This window comes from Larimichthys crocea, chromosome XII (assembly GCF_000972845.2).
Source record: "Larimichthys crocea isolate SSNF chromosome XII, L_crocea_2.0, whole genome shotgun sequence".
Classification (NCBI taxonomy): domain Eukaryota; kingdom Metazoa; phylum Chordata; class Actinopteri; family Sciaenidae; genus Larimichthys; species Larimichthys crocea.
This window is the reverse complement of record NC_040022.1, coordinates 313,555-334,277: the sequence shown is the minus strand read 5'-3', so window position 1 is coordinate 334,277 and position 20,723 is coordinate 313,555. Positions and strand designations below refer to the sequence as shown.

At 41.4% G+C, this 20,723-nt stretch overlaps 1 protein-coding gene across 2 annotated transcripts in view; it reads left to right on the top strand.

Moving 5' to 3' along the window:
* prkcbb (protein kinase C, beta b) overlaps nt 1–20,723 on the top strand; it is an 84,470-nt gene that overhangs the window by 46,358 nt on the left and 17,389 nt on the right. For both annotated transcript variants that reach the window (XM_019274926.2, XM_019274925.2), the window contains exons 9-16: nt 3,546–3,689; nt 10,479–10,652; nt 13,109–13,200; nt 14,181–14,243; nt 14,515–14,653; nt 14,853–14,933; nt 15,354–15,461; nt 19,839–19,979. In XM_019274926.2, the coding sequence (XP_019130471.1) occupies nt 3,546–3,689; nt 10,479–10,652; nt 13,109–13,200; nt 14,181–14,243; nt 14,515–14,653; nt 14,853–14,933; nt 15,354–15,461; nt 19,839–19,979 (942 nt within the window). The remainder of the gene's footprint in view (nt 1–3,545; nt 3,690–10,478; nt 10,653–13,108; nt 13,201–14,180; nt 14,244–14,514; nt 14,654–14,852; nt 14,934–15,353; nt 15,462–19,838; nt 19,980–20,723) is intronic.

Genomic DNA, 20,723 nt, shown 5'->3' with positions numbered 1-20,723 from the left:
AACACAATAAATTGTGGCCATATGAGGGGGCATTTTTGTTTTTTATTTTCTCACCTGTCACCCGATTTAGCCCCACTTGCATGGTTAGAAGGTTGCCAGCAGATGGGAACAGCTAGCCCGCCTCTGTCCTCACAAACCAAGGTGTAAAATGACACTTTGTGGGTTTTATGGGGAGGTTACAGCCTGATTTATGACAGAGCCTGGCTATCATTGTACTAAGTAAACCAGCTGCTGGCTGTAGCTTCATATTAAAGCAAAAAAAGGCTGTTTCTCAAAATGTAAATCTATTTTGAGCAGCTACTATTCAATCCCAACCCCTCTGACGGTTTATGTGGTCCAAACTTCAGGGCTAAGCTGACCGGCTGTCAGTGTAGCTCGCGCTCATTAAAACACCATCGTGATTCACAGCATGTTGGTTGACCCAGATGGCAGCATGTGTTTCTAACTGGCCTTTTGACCTGAATCATTTCTTCTTCAGTTTGTTTTGCAGTGCAGGTGTCTTAGTCACTCTCGGCCCAGTTTTCTGTGGATGAACTATCTGTTTTTTTTAGGAACCACTTAAGGATTTAATAAAGAGATTTCTTCTGCTACAGGCCTATGATTAAGGCTGATAAAACTTCCTGGTGCAAGATGAATTTATTATGTGATGGTTTCTTTGTTTTCTGCCACTGAAGTACACTGTTTCTACCAACTAAAAACTCTGGTGCTGTGAAACAAGATTATTTCCATTGTTAATAGTGTGTTTACTCAGGAGTCTGGGTGTTGGCTTTATGTGGAGGGGTTGTAGTCTCCTCTCTTCTCTCCTCTCTGTCTTCATTTTGCTTCCCTTTCTCTTCTTCACTTATCTGCTTTGTCCTCTGTCACCTTCAGTGGCCCCTCGTGTGTTTCACTCTCTTTATCTGTTTTTCTTTTCCCTCCATCTCCTCAAGGTCACGGTCCTCAGACGTTCACAGAGACACAATCTCAGGGGGCGAGCTATCACACACACACACACACACACGCACACACACACACAAGTGTGTGGGCAACTTCTATGGTGAAGAGAGATGCCAGAGAGACAGACACAGACAGAGAGAGACTGGTCTTTGGTAACTTGACCTGCATGTCTCCAACACACGAGACACACAGACAAACTTTATTACAGTTGTTTAGAGGAGATTAAGGGGCAGAGAGCTGGCCTAATGATAAAGTTATTCTCATTTGGAGCCACATTTCTCTGGTGAAAAATTTACTGTCACTCTTTGTTTGTCTCTCTTTTTTCTTTCTTCCCCTCACTCCTCTCCCACTTTTTTATTTTGTCATTCTTACTCTTTGTTTCTTCCTTTCCTTTCTCTCTCTCTCTCTCTTCCTCGTTTGCCTCTTCCTCCTCTCTCCTGTCTTGCACGCATACTGGGAGCTGAATCAAAGAAGAGTGAGGGGGGTAAATGTGGAGGAAAATGAAGGTGGATTGCGCTACTGACAGAAGTACAGACAGATGTAAAGGCAGTGGGAGATGCGTTGTCGTTAAATGAGAAGCAGCATGTTCCCATCTACTGTAATTTTTGTAATTTAAAAAAAAAAAATTGACCAAACTTTTCTTATTCTTAATCTTTAAAAAAAAAAAAAAAAAGTATATGAAGTAGCTTCATTTCCATGGGTCGGATCAAGCAAAATATGATGCATTATGTGTCATGGAGGTGGTGATAATGCACCGATATCTTGGAAGCTAACTGTATAATCAGAAGAAGAAGAAGTAGTTGTGTCAGTAGAAAAGGAACAAGTCATTTTCAGAAAGGAAACTGGATAAAGGTTGAGTGAAGGAATAGATTTTAAATAGTCACAGTTGCTGCAGTAACTGAGGTAAGACAGGTGATGGTTTTGTACAGATGCACTTCCATCACCAGTACATAAAGACTCCCAGCAAGAGCTAAAAACCACTTTGAGTTGGGGTCGATATATCTTAATTTGCTGCTGCTTTCATCCTTTTTCTACGGTGTCTAATGTGCACAAACATACTTGGACACGTGGCTGTAGACAGAGAGACAGGCAGAGAGAGCAGCATTAATCTCTGAAGGCTTTGAGAGTGTTGCCTTCAGCATGCTCTGCTGCTCACAAATACCTCGACTGCTCCTATGTGTGTGTGTGTGTGTGTGTGTGTGTGTGTGTGTGTGTGTGTGTGTGTTTGTGTGTGTCAGAACAGATGGAGACAGATAGAGCCTTTTATCCATTGATGAGTCGAGAACCGTATGGGTTGCACCGCTCGCGCACACGACACACACATACAAACAGAGCAGGGAGCAGCAGAGTGTTTGGATGCTTTACAATTTTCAAGACAAGGCCGCGGAGAAATGACTGCACAGGACAGAAACGCAGAGGACCTCAGTGCGGATCAGCAATTTGAGATAAGATAGGATAAGATGTACTCATCCTGTACATCTGTCTCTAAGAGTGCAGGCATTTTGTTAATGTCGTTCTTTAAATTGAAGCATGGCTTAACAAAGTGGAGGGTAAGATTATAATTAGATTAGATTTTAAGATTGGAATAGTTTCTCAGAACAGAGACAGGAAGAGAGAGTGAGGTGAGACAAGGTCAAGGCAGAGAGAGAGTTGGAAATGAAAGGGAGTGAATAGAGTAGAGAGACAGGGAAGTGATGACAGACAGACGTGAATAAATGGTGAGTCAGAGACACATCGCAAATTTGTAAAGATGAAGTCGAAATGAATTGGAGAGAGAAGAGACGTTACTTTCAGTTGTGAGTGGGACAGAGTGGTTGAAGGGAAGTGGTGACAGTCATGATTGAATAAAGTGGCAGGCTCACAGTGAGGCCATATTTGTTATGGAAAGTGTGAAGTGGAGTGTAAAGTACCTGCATGGAATAAATGAAACACAATGAAACAAAACGCTAAGAACTTTCACATTTTATTAAAACATATTTATCAATTCCACTCCGGAAGTTTTAAAATACGTGTTTTTGTTAGAACTTCGTGAAATATGCGTTTCTACCTAAAATGTCAGCTTGTCATATGTTTATTTCTTTGTAGTACTCTTGGATGATCTTGCTTCTGATGGGAAAATTCTTCCAGCAGCATTTTTTTTAAATTTAACAACATGATATGATGGTATATTTACCATGTTTACCATAGGCAATACGACTTTGGTCAAGATAATTAGTAGCACGAGTGTTTAAAACATAAATGTTGATGCTTACCTCCAACCGATTTTTGTTGTTGTTGTTGTTGTAATACTGAAACAACAGCCACCACCCTTTTTTGTGCCCATAACCAATTAAATATCACTTAAAGTGAAATGCAGTTTTATTTTAATCTCTACCAATCTGTTGTTTATGACACCGATTAGTTAAATTATTTTTTTAAACGCTACAAATGGCACCTCAGTTGCAGGTTTCAATCCCAGGTCCAATAGAACAAATGTTTTACTTCCCTCAGCAAAAACTGCAAGGCCCTGTAATCACCAGCTGTGCGCCATCATAATTTTATTTTAATGTTATTTTATGTTGGAGGTTGTGTCTAATATAGTCCTGTCTTTTTTTCTTCATCTCATCCAGAGAGCCAAGATCGGCCCTGGAAAGAACACAGAAGGCAAGTCGGCCAACGCTGCATCCCGGTTCGACTCCAATGGCAACCAAGATCGCATGAAGCTGTCTGACTTTAACTTCCTGATGGTGCTGGGCAAGGGTAGCTTTGGAAAGGTGAGTCCACGATGTCTATGTCTGTCTTATCTGCCACTATGTTTGTGCCATAGGGGGATACTTTAGTGTATTTCCCTGTATCTGCATGCTTTAAAGGGTTAGATCAGTTGCTTAGCCAGTCATTGCGTTACCTACAACGGTCAGCTGGAGAAGCAGACAGGTGGAACATGTAGCATGTTAGTTCAAATCCCAACTATCCTGTTAAAACACTAAAGTGACACAACAAAACACAAACTACCTGAATGACTGAGGCAGCAGTGTACCAGCGACTCCTGTGGTCTGCGAGGTAAATTTGCGGTTTCCGTCAAAAGATTGATATAAACGCTTTAGTTTAGGGGATTTCTGACGGCATGGTAATGCAACAAAAATCTGAACTAACACTTCAAGATCATAGTAAAGGGCTTAACTGTATGCTCTAGCACTTATTTTTTAAGGATGCACACAGCCAATGCGGCAAAGGAGTGTATTATACTGTATGTGTTGTATCCATCGTACGTATGCAAAATCATGGATACAATAAGTATATTGCTGCTGTAATTATATGCTGTGAGCATTTATGTGTGTTTGTGTTTGACTGAGCGTTACAGCTTTATATCCACACATGGAGCTTAGAGGAAAGAAAAGACGGACAGAACGAGAAGACAGAGAGATAGCAGGAATTAAAGGAGTTGAAGCACAGGTAGACAGAGATGGATGAAGGGAAAGAGAGACGAAAGAGGATGACGTGACAAGTGCAGAGAGAGAGAGTGATGAAAGGAGGGAGAGACAGAGATGTGAGAGCACGGCGGCAAGGTTGACATGAATGAATTGAGAGAGAGGTAAAGACGTCAGTCTGAATGAAAAGAGGGAGAGCGGAGAAGGAAGGTGGAGGAGGGGGGCGGGGGACCGCGGAGAGCGAAGAATGAATGAAAATCAAGGCAGGAAACAGAAAAGAACGGGGAGATGTGGAGGGGGAGAAAGGGGGGAGCGAGGGAGAAAATTGGGTAAACGATGGGTGGAGCAGCAGGGGTGGAGAGAGAGAGAGAAAGTGACAGAAAGAGAAGAAGAGAAAGACCATTGTCTGTGTACCAGACCTGTATGCCGGCAGCCTGTTTCCATGGTAACAGGCATTTAAAGCAACACTGATGCGTCAATGTGGGACTGAGTCGAGGGTCGATCATTACTGGAATACCCGACACACATGCGCACACACGCACACACACAGATTGCAGAAATGTGCACAGATACGCATGAGTACACACCTTCTGTAGAAACACACATGCACACACGCGTGTACACACATTCTCCTCATTTAGGCCTGTTCTATGTACGCACACACACACGCGCATACGTAAGCACACGCACTAACAGGCAATCGCATGATGTGTGTGTCGTTTTAATGGTTCCTGAGTTTTTGTGTGGGAGGCTGCTGCCTCGGTGTCTGAGGACATCTGCATCACAGCAATGCTGCTAACGTTTCTCTGTGGACACGCGTACAGTGTGATAATAACGCACACACACACAAACACAGAGCCTGATCTGTAATGTCATGTCTCTATGCACACACACACAAGCATACAAGCATAAACATGTATGTATGAATATGTGTTTTTATATCACATGATGTGAACGAAGGCTCTCTGATCGTTTTATTGACCTTATTCAGCAGAAAGGAAGTGCTCCACCTTTCTCTATGTCTTTCTTCTTTCAACTTCCTGTCTGCACTGGAAGTGGGGATGTGTTGTGTTGTGTTGGTGGACATCTGCTCGTGTACTTGCATTTTAGCAGATAACTAACCAGTTTTACAAGATAACATTCAGCATGAAGGACTAGAGCTGCTAGAAAATGTGAGACTTTCTTCCATGTCAACAATGTCAGGGTCAGAGTCATTGTGTCTGGTCATATATGTGTGTACATATATATAAATCAATGTCTGAGTGTTGCTGTCGCAATATTTCTTCATCCAAGAAAAAGTAAGCAAAAAAAACAACTAATTGGTTTTAGTTACTATTATGGATCCATATCAGAAAGGTAGCCAGTTAACAGCATCTGTAACTTTGCGATATCTGCTTAAAATATATATTATGTTTATCAGGTTTGATGTCAAACAATCAAAGTCAAGACTTTTAAATTGTGTTTACTGTAGCTGACATAAGATCAGTATTTTCTGTTGTACTGTTGTTAATGTTACTGAGCAATATTAACAGATTAATCCACAATATAATGATGGAAACGTCATTTAATGCACTCAGCACTCAGTGAGCATTACATGTACATCTAATATAAATCAGAATAAAAATTGTCACGCCAATAGTACTTTGTTTTAGTTTAAACAGATTGTGTCACATGAGAGATTGATGTATTTGAGTTTATTTAATTATAATGTGAAGACAGTTAGTCTGTTGTTTGTTTGTTATCAGAAAACTGTCAATCAAATCTGATCAAACCACACCCCGACGAAGTAGATCCAACTTAAACCAAACTTCTGCTGTCAGCCAGCACAAAGGAGTACAATGTGAGCATATGGAAGTTTGATGAAAGCAAAAAATATTCATCAAAAGTCTGTTTCCATTCACGAGTAGAGGATTAACTGTGTTTGCCAACTCGAGCACACTCACAGCCTGAAGAAGTCGCACTGTGTCCTACAATGACTGTCTGCGTGAGGCCAGACAGGAAATACACACTGCCTCAGTGGATATGATCCATCAGACTATATGGACTATATGATATATGACAGGTTAGAATAATACGACACAGCCCACTGTAATTCAACATAGTGCAGTATCATGCAGTGCAGCGGAGTGTGGTTTCATTAGTTTTCCCTGGGTAAATTCACTCTGCAAGGTCAGCAGAGAAAACAGTGGCATCGTTTACGACATATGACAGTTAATATCCCGAGGATTGCTTTTCTGTCAAATGACCCTGAACAACTTTCTTGGATAAAAGGGCGTCAGCTGTTAGTGGCAAACGCCACAATTCATAGTACAGTAGCCAGTTTATGAATGACGTCATTCACACCAAAGTGACCTTGAGTTAAGACGCTGAGCCCAGATGAGATCATGAAATGTAACTCGGACGCTAAATGCCTAAAATGATATAAATCAATCTATAATGAATCAAATATGTCACAGAGAACTGTGTAATGACGCCCAAAAGCTTTGGTTGTTGCTTGTGTGTCTTTTATGTGCAGACTGATTTTGGTTGAAACCTTGTAGTTTCATGACTTATTTCGCTTGTGTCTCTTGTCCTTGTCCTTGTGGTTGTGGTTGCATAAAATGAGCTTTGGGCCAGATGGTGTCCTTCCTCTCTATTTCAACTTTATAGTATTTACATAGAGTCACACTGCCACCATATGTGATATGTGAGTCAGACCAGCTTAGATCCAACTTCAACCAGTATCTGAACTTTAATGATAAAGATTTCAAAGCACATCCTTGAACTGTGGCTGCCCTCTATCCAAACACACATTTACACCCTCACACACACATACTGTACCTGTATGTCTTTGTCCATTTGCCCTACATTCCCTGTAGCATCTCAGACCCAATAACCCCATCCACATTATCATGCCTGAATATTTATACGGCATAATCAGCAAAGCTGCTAATTTTTCTGATCTCTTAGGGGGTAAAAAAAAAGATGAAGTGGACATAAGGTCACTCTGATTGCTCTATTCTTGGCAGTTTTGCAAAACTAATCATTGTGACATGTTTTCCATTTCCATCATTAAGCTGACGTGAATACACAGCAACTTTTAAGGAGTGAACAGGTAGCGGTTCTGCTCACTCTGCGCTTGACAGCACATGTTTCTGTTGGCAGATGTCTCACTCGCTGTGGAGATTAAGCCTGTGTTTAATTTACAAAATGGTCTTTCTGAGTCTAGCTTTGCTTCCCCAGAGGAATGGTATATTAAACACGTCAATAAATCAATCAAACCCAGCCTAATTTCTGCAGAATTTTCAAGTCACTAGGTTCACCCTGTGTTTTATGCAAATGAACATAGGAAACGTTATAAAAGGTTTTAATATGAAATACGATTGGATGAAAGATCCTTTGTTGAGGTCCCAAAACTCAATTAGCCTTCCTAGAACTACAAACACGCCATGTTAGCCATGTAGTGTAAAGCTCAGCCATTTTTTTTCGTCTTGCCTGTTCACTGGCTTGTTTTAAGATGAAACGTTAAAAGTACTTTTATTAGTTTTAGAATGATAGGAAGAGGAAAGGGTGTGCAGTGAGTCGACTAGTTTCAGCAAAGTAGTTTAACTTGTGGAAAAAGACATCTGTGCAGATAATTTACAAAAAGTTATAACTTTTCCTCAGTTTGGCCTGCGTCTCCGGCTCTGTGTTTTTGAATTACAGTCACAGTTGAGCTTGAAAATGTTAATTTAAGTTTCAAATCTAAAGTTTCCTGTGTATATTCTCATTGTTAACCATGCCGGTATGTCATTTCTTCTTCCGGTTCAAAACCAAATATAATTTAACATTTTGGATCATGCACTCAGAAACAGTGTTACAGGACATTATGTTCCTGAAACAGTGACTTCCTGAAGTCTTGTTGTCACCTGGAGCTTGCCATACAACCAATGGACACTCCTGCTACTGACCAAGAAATGTTACTGTTACCATTTGATTGGCAGATCTGTTTACCTTTTTCAATCTTTGTGCAGAACTAAGGTAAACAAGTCCTGGCTGTAACCTTGTATTGAGCACAGATATATATAAGAGTCTATTTCTCATCTAACTCTGCGAGAAAGTGGAAAATGTATTTCCCAGTATGTTGAACTTTTGCTTCAAAGCTCCTCTTTGTTAAGGTTTGCTATACACACAGCACAGACCACTTTCTCATATAATTCCCACATATAGATTTTAGTCGAGAGAGTTGACCTGGTCACAAGCCTGCTTCAGCTTTTATGAGATGACCTGTGAGTTGAGACTTGACCTACATTTCGCCTGCTATTTGCAGCGGCAGGTGTTGGATTCTTTGCGAAAGAAGATACGGGGACAGGAGAGGTGAAAGGAAGAGGAAAGTAGGAAAGGGAGAAATCGAGAAACAAGAGGTGATGAAAAAGGAGAGGAGAACAGGATACGGTAAACACAGAGACCTGAGAGAAGGAGACGAGACCGAGACATTTACTCCTTTGTTTGAGAGACTGTAAGCAGTGTGAGTCTGACCTTGACCAAAAGACACTGAAACTGCTGATTACACACACACACAAACATACTAGTGGTTTTATTCACGGTATCTGTCTAGTCAACCTTCACAGGAATCAGCAGGCACAGATTATAGATGAAACTCCCACCTGTGGTGTGTGTTTTCTGCGTGCGTCTCACCCATTCACCTTGCTTTATCTCCATCCGCCCCAAAAAGAGAGAAATAATTTCCTCTTCATCTTCTACCTCTTTCTTTTCTACTTTTCTCCTCCTTGATGTTCATGAAGGGCAAAGAGACGCTGAACAGTTTGAAAATCTTACAGAAGCACTGAAAGCGCTTTGTGTCTTTGTTTGTCTTTATTTCAAACAAATCGCTGCCCTTCCTCTTTTCTTCTTCTTCAGTGAAGCAAAGGTAAAACCGAGCCTTATAATCGTGGTGAATGATTAATTACGGCCTTAATTAGGCTGAGATATTTGGTTGTTAATACCAAATGGCAACTATGAGACATGTGCACCAATGGCCAATTTAGCTTTGGCACCCAAAGATGGGCATCTTTACAAAGTTTTGGACCAAATGGCCCCTTAGTCACCGTTATTTTACTGCTATGCCTGTCAAAGTGTCCCTTCTCAGGCAGCAGCACAGAGAGCATGAGCGAATTCACAAAGAATGGATTGCAGCCGCTGATGGCACCAAGACTCAAGGTGCTTTTCATAAAAGATATTTCACAAGTGATATTTCAGCGCAAACACGGTCACAAAGTTTTGTTGTTTTGTTTGAATTTCCAGCTGACTGATTTTCAGTCAGTTGAAAAGTTGAGAAAAGTTTCAAAATTTCTGTAAAGGGGCTCTTAAATACACACTTGGAAATGGTACAGAATTGTTCCTGTGCTGTGGTGAAGCACTCGTTCATCCTGTTATTGTCAGCATGAGAAGGAGAAGTCCAAGATCAGCTATGATTGGAAATCATTTGTATGTTTGGTAATGGGTTAAGTGAACTGCGTGGCCTGTGCTACAGCTGATGTCAACATGGTAACCACTCGAGAATATGCACGAAATGACACAAATACACTGGCAGACGCAAAAATGTGAGCTCCATTATCGTAAAGTTAAAAGAATAATCTTATAATGCCAGCGCTATGGCCAAAGAAAGCATTTTCAAAATGAAGGTAGCACAAACCGATGATGCAAGTTGATGACGTGTGTTTTTTTTCTTATAAACATCTTAGTGCCGCGGATCACCAGGCATTTATCTCACAATCTGACATGCCTCAAAGTTGATATTGTGCCGTCTGACACAAATTGCAAACAAGATTTTATTCGATCTATCTTGTACCTTTTATCACTGTCCTGCCTTTCTTTTTCATTCCATTTCTGCTATAGTCTATCTCCTTCCTGTCCTTAGTCTCCTTATTTCTGCTTTGACTAACCCAAAACACTCTCTGTCTTTTACACTACCTCCTCAATCTCTCCTGCATTCCCTGCCTCACGCATCTCTCTGCCTCCCTCCCTCCCTTCCTTGCCCTTTTCATCCCTCTTTCTTCCTTTGCACCTTTCTTTCTTCCAAGGTGATGCTGAAAAGGAAGATTTTGAATATTAATGAATTTACCTTCCTTACACTTCCCCATCTATCCTCCCTGTGCTCTCTTCTCGTCTCTCCAGGTGATGCTGGCGGAGCGTAAAGGGACAGAGGATCTGTACGCTGTAAAGATCCTGAAGAAGGACGTTGTGATCCAGGATGATGACGTGGAATGCACCATGGTGGAGAAGAGAGTGTTAGCGTTGTCTGGAAAGCCTCCGTTCTTAACACAGCTGCACTCCACCTTCCAGAGCATGGTAGGTGGGCCATCGTACACTAACGAAGGTTATATATTGTATTTTAGTGTTTTATTACAACACTGTTACCACTGAACTATCTTGATATTTTCTTTGTTAAAGCAATTGTTTGACATTTTGAACATAAAACAAAACTTATTTTTACTTGTTTTTGTACAGTTTAAACCACCATGACACACATGGCAACATGCTGATGAGTGAGCTTTAGAGGTGTCTCTCCTGTTTGCCCCTTTTTCAAGTCTTTATGCAAAGCTAAGACAGTCAGCTGCTTCATATTTAGCAGATATGAGACCCCATTTATATCAATGAGGGTGGGCTGAACATCCCTCTGTGTAATGTAATACCGTCAATCCTCAAATTGTCACCAAACACTCTCTTTCCAGTTTCAACAAAACATTGAAATCGATACATTCGAGCCTTCATGGATTTATCGCAGGACTGTTGTATTAGTTTTTGCTGTGTACACACATAAAGTATAATCGTGTATTCACTGATTGTTGCACACCAGCCTGCATGTTCATCATCTAACAAACGTAAATATATTCTAACAAAGCAAAAATAACAAAAGTGCAAACTGTTCAAATTTCAGAAAATGACACAGTTTTGTAAACAGAAGTAACATTTCATTGTATTCTAGACTTTTATTTGCTGTAGGTTCAGACTCTGTGGACTCTGAACTTTGGTTTAAATGGAAAATAAATGTTTGCTTGGTTGGTTGCATACACACACACACAAACAAACAGTGACTAGAAACCGAAAAAAATCTATTTTACATTCTCTGCGAGCTGAATAGACACCCTCAGTGGGCCCCCACACCTTCACATCATATTTGACATGAAGGGAGCCACTGCGCGGCGTCCTGCTGAAGGGCAGAGCCGCACTGCTGGGGTGTACTGTGGTCTTAACAGCAGCCACCCTGCCTGCTGTCACCGGCTCACAGCTGGAACACACAGGTCGGATTCATATTTGATTCATGCTCATCTACTGACGTATAATCCATATTACACTAAAGATGAGTCAACAGAGGGAGTAAATATAGCCCGCTGGTCTCAGTGCATGTCATTTACAACATAACACACTCATTTGTACATTTGTTTTCATTGATTAATGAATGTAATGTGTTGTGAATCCATTTGAGGCTGCGGTTAAAGGCTAGATGAGAAAATCTGACCTGACCTACACACACAAACCAGAAGTGACTGTGTTAATCCTCCTCAGCAATAATTCCCTGACCAGAGGATTCATACGTATGGGATTTACCAGGCACACACACATACACACACACACACACACAAACACAGAAAGGCAATTATAACATGCACACATGCAATAAATGAATGAAAACCACATATAAAGATAAAAAAAAAACTATTTTTCTCACACAAAATGAACCAAAAATGCTGTAATGAGACACGTTTAGCACCAAAAATGAAAATCTGTTTGCACAGTCATGTCATTTGTTTTAATAATGTCATGCGGGTGGATCAGAGGCTCTGTTCTCCTGTTTATGTGCCCTTCAGTTGGTAAACTATCAATAGGAAGGCTGTTCTACATGTTCCCACATAGCACATCGGCCTAATCAAAGCTATTTTACTGTTTAGATAGCATAATCCATAATCCATCTGACTCCTTCTATCCTACAATTATGATGTAACAAAACATCTTTTCATTGGTCAAAAATCTAGTAATGCTGACTGTAGACAGAAGAGAAGACGCACATTGCATATAAGTCAAAATCATCAATAATGGAGATGCTTGAATCAAAACCCAAAATGTGATTTATCCAAAGCTATGTTCCTTCTGTCTATTCTACATACATGATCTAACAAAACATCTTTTCATTGGTCAGTATGTTTCTAAATGCTGTGGACAGAAGACGAATATGCACATTTCATGTACAGAAAATCATTAAAAACGTGGACATATATTACGTAGCCTCCATATACAAATCCATTTCAGTCGCACATTGCGTCATCAGCACATACCGTACTCAAACAACTGCTCATAAGACGTCTCAGGCAGTTCAGAAGAGCACACACACGGACACACAGACACACAATAAACAACACAACTCCACAATATTTTCTCCAAACACACACACATCAAATCCCTCCACTCTCCCTCACATACTGTACCTTATTGGCAATTTCTGTAGATAATGGAGGAGAATTAGCTCCTAAATTGAAGCTGCCGTGTTCCCACAGTTGAAGACTGATTGGGCACAGAGACAACAATCCGATCGCCTCTTTCTCACTTTCTTCTTCCTTTTTTTATCTTTTATTCCACCATTTTTCTGTATCTCCCCTTTAATCTTCTCTGATGTGACCCGTCACCCTCTATCTATCCACCTCTGAACAATCCCTTTCTCTCGTTTTCTCTGTGACCTCTCACCTCCTTTTATCAACATGTACTTTTTTTTTATCTGTTCTCACTCTCTGTCTATCTCTCTCACGCAGGACCGTTTGTATTTTGTCATGGAGTACATAAACGGAGGAGATCTCATGTATCAGATTCAGCAGGTCGGCAAGTTCAAAGAGCCCCATGCTGTGTGAGTACACACACACACACACACACTCAGCAGCTTTTGTAAGATGCATTCTTACGCCATCATAACACAAAATCTTAATCCCACACTTATAGGTGTCTCACTGTTTGCTAATGCTTTTTTTTTAATCTTACTGAATAAGCAGTTTGATCCAGCAGAACCCGGGGTTGAAATATGTTGTTTGCCCAGATGCGCGTTGCTGCTCTGAAGAACTTCAAAGAGATGAGAGTAATCCAGCAGCAGAGTTTTTAGTGTGCGGTAGAATGCCTCCAAAACTGCACAATATAATTAAGGTGGCTGGCGAGAGATCACTGGTGTCAAGTCAAACCAGCGTGCTGACATATTTGACAAGCAGGCTGTCGGAGAAAGCGAGAGCCGTGGAGGAGTTTGCCCTTCATCTGCTTTATGGGGAATTAGAGTTTCTTCCCTCTGGCAGAGGGTTTAGACTGCTGAAGGGCAAGTCGAAAAGGGTGAGGAACTCGTTTATCTAAGGCCATCACCGTTCTCTACTCTGTTTAATTTATTTATTAGACAATAGTCAAGATGCTCTGCTCCGTGGATGATGATGATGATGACGCCTTGAACTTTTGTCTCTCTGTATTTTGTATTTACGTCCTGCATCCAAAGTCGTGTTAGCTCCAGCTGCAGAGACGCCCACAGATAAAACATCAAACAAGCTCCGAGCTATATATTCTGTGCACCTTTTCGAAATGCCTCTTGACATCATTTAGGTGCACTTTACAGACACCGATTGTGCACGCCCACGCGGACAATAGCTGGCCTGCGTGGTCAGTGTGTCCAGACTCCTCCTGTTGATCTTATCAGCCACTCTCTGGCTTTGAAGAGACAGCACTGACCTTTATGCAGACACACACACACACACATACACACACACGCACACAAATTATCCCACTGTTTTCCTCTTGTCCTTCCTCTCGGCCTTTTTCTAATTAGTGTTTTTGTTTCTCCTCGTGTTTGTGTAGATTCTACGCGGCGGAGATAGCCATCGGTCTGTTCTTCCTACATCTAAAGGGCATCATCTACAGGTATACTTATAACACAAGACAACATAGTAATTCATTATTTTTATCAAACATGTTATTACGTCAAACCACGTATGACATCTTGGATAGTATCAGGCCAAATCTATTATATCTAGTATAAAACCTAAAGTCGTGTATCCCAATAATTAAAGATATTAAAGGTTCCCTGTGCAGTTTTTGGTTACCAAGCATGTGTTGAGATGATGGTCCTGGTCATGTTTGGTCATCAGGATCAGGTGTCATTCCTCTTTAACACTGTCGTTCCTTTCTGCAGAGATCTGAAGCTGGACAATGTGATGCTGGACTGTGAGGGTCACATTAAGATAGCAGATTTTGGCATGTGTAAAGAAAATATGCATGATGGAGTCACCACCAAGACCTTCTGTGGAACACCGGACTACATAGCTCCTGAGGTAGAGTGTGTGTGTGTGTGTGTGAGGGTGAGTGATGGATGGCTCTCTGGTCGCTGTCTCTGGCCTGTTCCCATATGTTGTTGTGTTGAATCGTGCAGTACACAGCTGCCATAGAGAGCGCTAAACCTAGCAGTGATCAATGCTACTTAATCAGTAAAACCTTGTTTTCATGATGGTTGATTAAACTCTTATATTTCAGATCATAGCCTACCAACCGTATGGAAAATCAGTGGACTGGTGGGCCTTTGGCGTTTTGCTCTATGAGATGCTGGCTGGACAGGTTAGTCTGTGTGTTTGTCTGTTTGAGTTTTATTAATAGAAATATTAAACCTGATTTTATAAAAATATAATTTGAGACAACTCCTCCCACAACAGGATTTGTATTCATGACTAAGATACAAACACTTGTGACCGTAGCCTTTAAAATTTCACATTGTGTAATGAAAGGTTATCTATTCAATTATACCCCTTGATGAGTTTTTCTCTCATAATAATAATTGTGAGAGTAGATGTGACATTTTCAAGTCCTGGATATCTCATTTGGAGTGGTTATTGTGAATGTGTGAGTGTTACAGGCCTGCAGTATTTTCATTCTGAGAAGCTGAGACAATAAAAAGCTTTTAATGTTTAAATTTAAATATCCTCTATTTGTCCTGTCCGGCCTTCTGCTCCTCCTGCGCCTCCTGCTCCTCTTCTCCAGCCTCCATTTGACGGTGAAGATGAGGATGAGTTATTTCAGTCCATCATGGAGCATCACGTCTCCTATCCCAAGTCAATGTCCAAGGAGGCCGTCGCTATCTGTAAAGGGGTGAGTGTGTACACACACACACACACACACACACACACACACACACACACACACACACACACACACACACAGTACAACACAAGTCCCTTGTCTGTCTCGCAAGCTCACCCTCGCTCCCTTCTCATAAAATCTGTCTCTTTCTTTCTTTCTGTCTCGCTCCTTCTCTTCTCATCTCTCTTTCTTTCTTTCACACACTCACACACACACACACACGCACAGACACACACATGCAGAGGAGAGAATTAGGAGGGCAGAACAGGGAGGAGAAGAGGGAGGAGGTGAATAGAGGAAGAAAGAAGAGAAGGAGGCAGAGAGGGACATCAGAATTATCTGCATAATTAAAACCATTGTGGGGGAACATTTATTTGGAGTGAAACAACATTGTCCGCTCTCGCTATCTATCCTGCTTCCATCTCTCTCTCTCTCTCTCTCTCTCTCTCTCTCTCTCTGTCTCTGTCATAACGCTCTACTTTCCTTCTTCTCTCTCTGCAGTGTTCATTGTTAAGCCGCTGTTTCCCTTTTTTCATTGTACATCCTCTCTATCTCTCTAACACACACAGATACACACTCTCTCTCTCTCTCTGTCACACACACAGACACGCACACACACACACACACTCTAATGGCCTAAGCTTGTGCAGTGTGCTCAGTTGACTGTGGAAACTCCTCTTCAGAAAAAGACTGGACAGTATCAAATGATGCCCTGACACTTCCCAACTGGACTGGATTTGTGTGTGGTGTGTGTGTGTGTGTGTGTGTGTGTGTGTATGCATAGGTGTGTGTGTGTGTGCACGTGCACACATATGTGTGTCTGTGTCTGTGAGTATGAGCTGATTACTGCTATAAATGGAGGGAGTCCTCTCTATCAAACCACCACCTCTCTGTCTCATCTCCTAACTGTACGCCTCACTGACCATGATTACAAGCTACACACACACACACACACACACACAGGGGGATGTATGTAATGTTTAGATACACACTCAGTCCTTTCGCACAGAGCAGGTCATCCCCTCTCCAGTGATTTAATCAGGCATTCAGGAGCTGTAGTATCACCTTTACTCTCCGTCATGCATCACATCTGCACAGAGTCATGAGCAGGAAAAGATGCTGACATAAATTAGTCAGTGCGTAAACATAAAACAAAGATTTTCATTCATTAATAAAGAAGAGGGGAAGAAAGAAAGACACTGCTCTCTCCTAATTGTTTCTAAAGCTACAGCTACATCATCTAAACACATACAGCACACACATACGCACAAACATATTTATAGATTAAGTGCAAGCTTGAATTACTGTAAGACACACGTGTCTATCCCAGCGTGACTTAAGTAACTGAATTCAAAGGCAAAGACATTCGTCGGCAAATTGATGACATATATGTTGACTAAGATGCGCACGCACAGACACACACAGACAGGCTATGTTATGTATTAGTGATGATTACTGGGTTGTAGTGCTACAACAGTGGATCTTCAGTGGAGCATGAAAAGCTCGCCTCCATCCACCCCCACAGCTCCCACTGCGCCCTGCCAGCACTGCCTGGGTTAACTCAATGCATGACTATATATGTGTGTGTGTGTGTGTGTCCATGTGAAGATTACATGAGGCTTTCCCCTTGAAATGTTACAAGATATTTCCATTTTGAAAAAGGGAAGAAGAAAAAAAGTCACGTAAAGTTCATATTTCAGGACTCTGCGACGAATGCAGTGAACATGACGGTGCTGTGTCAAACTTTAGCTTAAATAGACGGTTAATAAATCGTCATTTTGTGCTATAAATGAATGCTGTAAGAGTAAGTGTGACTATTTTCACTGAGATATCAAACCTAGTGCGAGTATTAACAGTGTTAGTTGAGAGAAAGTGAACAGGAGTTCAAGATTTCATGCGCTGAAAGGTTTATTGAAGCTTGATCGAGGAGGATAGAGGATTTATCACAACATGATGACGCTTCAACTCTGAGGAAGAAGAAGAACACAGCTACTCTATGTCTCTAAATGCTTCTACTCAGTGCATCTACAGTCCAAGAAATGTGTTCATACTTACTTACATACATGTCTGTTGTGACACCTGTGATCTACAGTGACTTTAAAACATATGCTTGAGCCTGTGTAACCCTGTCCCGTGCTAGAATCGAAGATTCCCCTCACAAACAGTTAGTAAGTGAGTCTATTGTCAGTTTTATTGCGGGTGTAAAATGATGATACTGTGCTGAAGTCTGGGAAGAAGCTCTGGTTAACATGAATGATTGACACCAACACGTTCAACACATATTCTAGGTGCTGCAAAATATTTATCCCATCACCAGTTATCTGTGTTTATGTCTTACCTTTAGTGTAATTCAGATCAAAAATTGTTGAATTCCTAAAATCTAATGCACAGTACAGAGTTCATACAGTGGGCAGGCCTGTGAGCACATGTGTGTGGAAAGCGACTGATCAGAGACATTTCCACTCCCCTGCTTCCACCCTGACCAGCATCTATATTTCATAGCCAGAAATGGGCCACACACACACACACACACACACACACACACACTTAAGCTGCTACTACAATATGTTCTGTACTGCTATAGTGTAAGGTACATGTCTTCAACTTCACATGATTTTACAGCAAAGAGTAATTGTGCATGTGTGTCCTTACATATGCAGAGACACACATACCCCACACACACACACACACACACACACACACACACAGCCTCTTTCCGCCGCTATTCCCCATTGTGTTCTGCACTGCAAGAAGCGAGAAGCTCGGTTTTCATAGCAGAGCTCTCACAACACATACACATACACAATAAGGGAGAATGCATGCACAAGCTCAGTAATAATGTGAATACACAGTAAAAACTACACGAGGCGACAATGAGTTCTCTCTTTGCATAATATTTTGCAATTTTATGCTATAATATGACCTAAAATTGCACTGCACCACCTGATCTGCATAAACACAAAAACCCTGCTTCTGCGTTTCACCTTTAGAGCCACAAACTCAAACTACTAGTATGAGACCTTTTTTTTATGTCCTGGCACCTGGCTTGGTAATTTGGAAAATGATGAAATTATCCATCATAAAAATAGTGACATTATACTGTGTTTGCTTTACCTCCCAGCCTGCATGAATTAAGCCTTGAAAGTAAAAAGACACACCATGATTGTAGGTAAGAACAGTTTTAGCCAGATGGTGAACGCAGCCCGTTAGTGCTGAGTGACCGGAACAAGTAAACCGTGCCATTTTCACATATATATGCCATATATTTGTGGTCTACTTGGACGTTCTGTTCTCAGCCGCAGTGAGGAAGACTGCAGATCCACCAAGACTCTCCTCAAAGGAAAGTAGCTGCTGTAACGGTGCCACAAAAAAAAAAAAAAAGCCACCAGATTTGTTGGCAGAATCTTGTAAAATTAAGTTGCTATTATTATTCTTATTATTCTGAACTCAACAGTTGATTTACTGCACAGCTGTTAAATAAGGCATGCGTGTGCATGGATCAGTAAGTGTGTCTGTGCGTGTGTGTGTGTGTGTGTGCCCATGCACTTATATCTTGAGCAGTGTTTGTGCGTGTATGCGCAGTGTAAGGTTGACTGACCCGTGGAAAATGTTATTTTAGTTCTAATGTAATGAGTTATGACTGCTTCTCCTGAGGGAGGCACACCCCACCTACACACACACACACACACACACACACACACGCTGACGTCACCGGCCTTGGTGTTCTTCTTAAGGTTTTGTGTGGACAGACATTGTAAACGCTCCTTAATTATGCCCGTGGAAAAACTGCTGTGGTAAAAGAGGAAAAAAGCAACAGTTATTCATTTATCTGCGGGCGGTGGTTCGGTGGCTTAGAACAGAAATGAATGAAGGACGGAATCATGAACACTGAGGAAAAGAGACAGGAATAAATGAAATGAAACTTTAATGATGCCAGAGGGGAAATTTGGGGCACTGCAGCAGCACGCTGTTGAGTTTAGATCAGATACAGACCTGTCTTAGAGTTTAGGATGATGCCTACAGCTTGGTTTATATAAATGTGACGAGTGAAGACATCACACGTCATTAAAATGTGATAATTAAAGGCACTTTTCAATCATGCTTGCAGGTTTCCTTTTATTGGAAATGTTGGTCTGTTGGTTTAACAAGTATTGGATAGATTACCATGAAATGTAGTACTAACGTACAAGCATGAGGACGAGGTTTTGAGTGAGATGTCTCAACAACTTTTGGGTTGACGTCATGAAATTAATTACACACGTAACCAAACGTAACGTGATCTTGTCACTTTCTATGTACCACCATCACCAGGTCAAAAGGTCAATTTGTGCAAAAAAAAAAAAAAAGGATTTTAATTTAATAAATTTCTTCTCTCTGTCTGTCCAGCTGATGACAAAGCATCCAGCGAAACGACTGGGCTGTGGTCCTGAGGGTGAGAGAGACATCAGGGACCACAGCTTCTTCCGCTACATGGACTGGGAGAAACTGGAGAACAAGGAGGTGCAGCCGCCATTCAAACCAAGAGCTGTAAGTCTGACCCCAACTGAACCCGACTCGACCTCAGATACATTCACGAGTGGCCAAAGGGGTTAATTACTCTCCCACCACAGCAAAGACCAGGACTTTAATCCTGTAAGAGGTTAACCTCCTGGTAGATGCTGCCTTTAAACGACGCTTCGTCATGGTTGCAGGACACATTTAGCTCCCTTCTTTCAGTCTAACTTCTTCTATTTTCCCTCAACAACTATCTCTCTTCTGTTTCTGTTATCTCACTCGTCTTTTCACTTTCAATGTGATGTTTCTGTCTCTTCCCCTCTCCTTTGTATGGGACAATGCACACAGGTAAGTGTGGAGGATGATGACGGAGACGAATGTGTGGTGGTGATGAGGACAGAGGTGGTGGTGATAACAGTATCAGAAATATTGATCATGGTGATTGTGAAGACGATGATGAGGAAGATGCAGTGATGAATGTGGGTCATGAGTAAGAATACGGTGACAAACGATAAAGATTGATTACAACAACGGTGGTGGATATTTTTTTTAGATTTTGGAGACTTGATTTAAATTCACGTTCGTTTCATCGGTTCCTGCTGAACTAAAACACAAAATCTGTGTCCCCAGTTTGGTGCAGTCTCATTCTGCATGAGCTGAAATAGTTTCTGTCTTCATCGGGGTTGGACTGAGTTTAGAGTAAACCTCAAGGGGAATGCGTCCACACGGTGACCTGAAACAACTGTGTGTGTGTGTGTGTGTGTGTGTGTGTGTGTG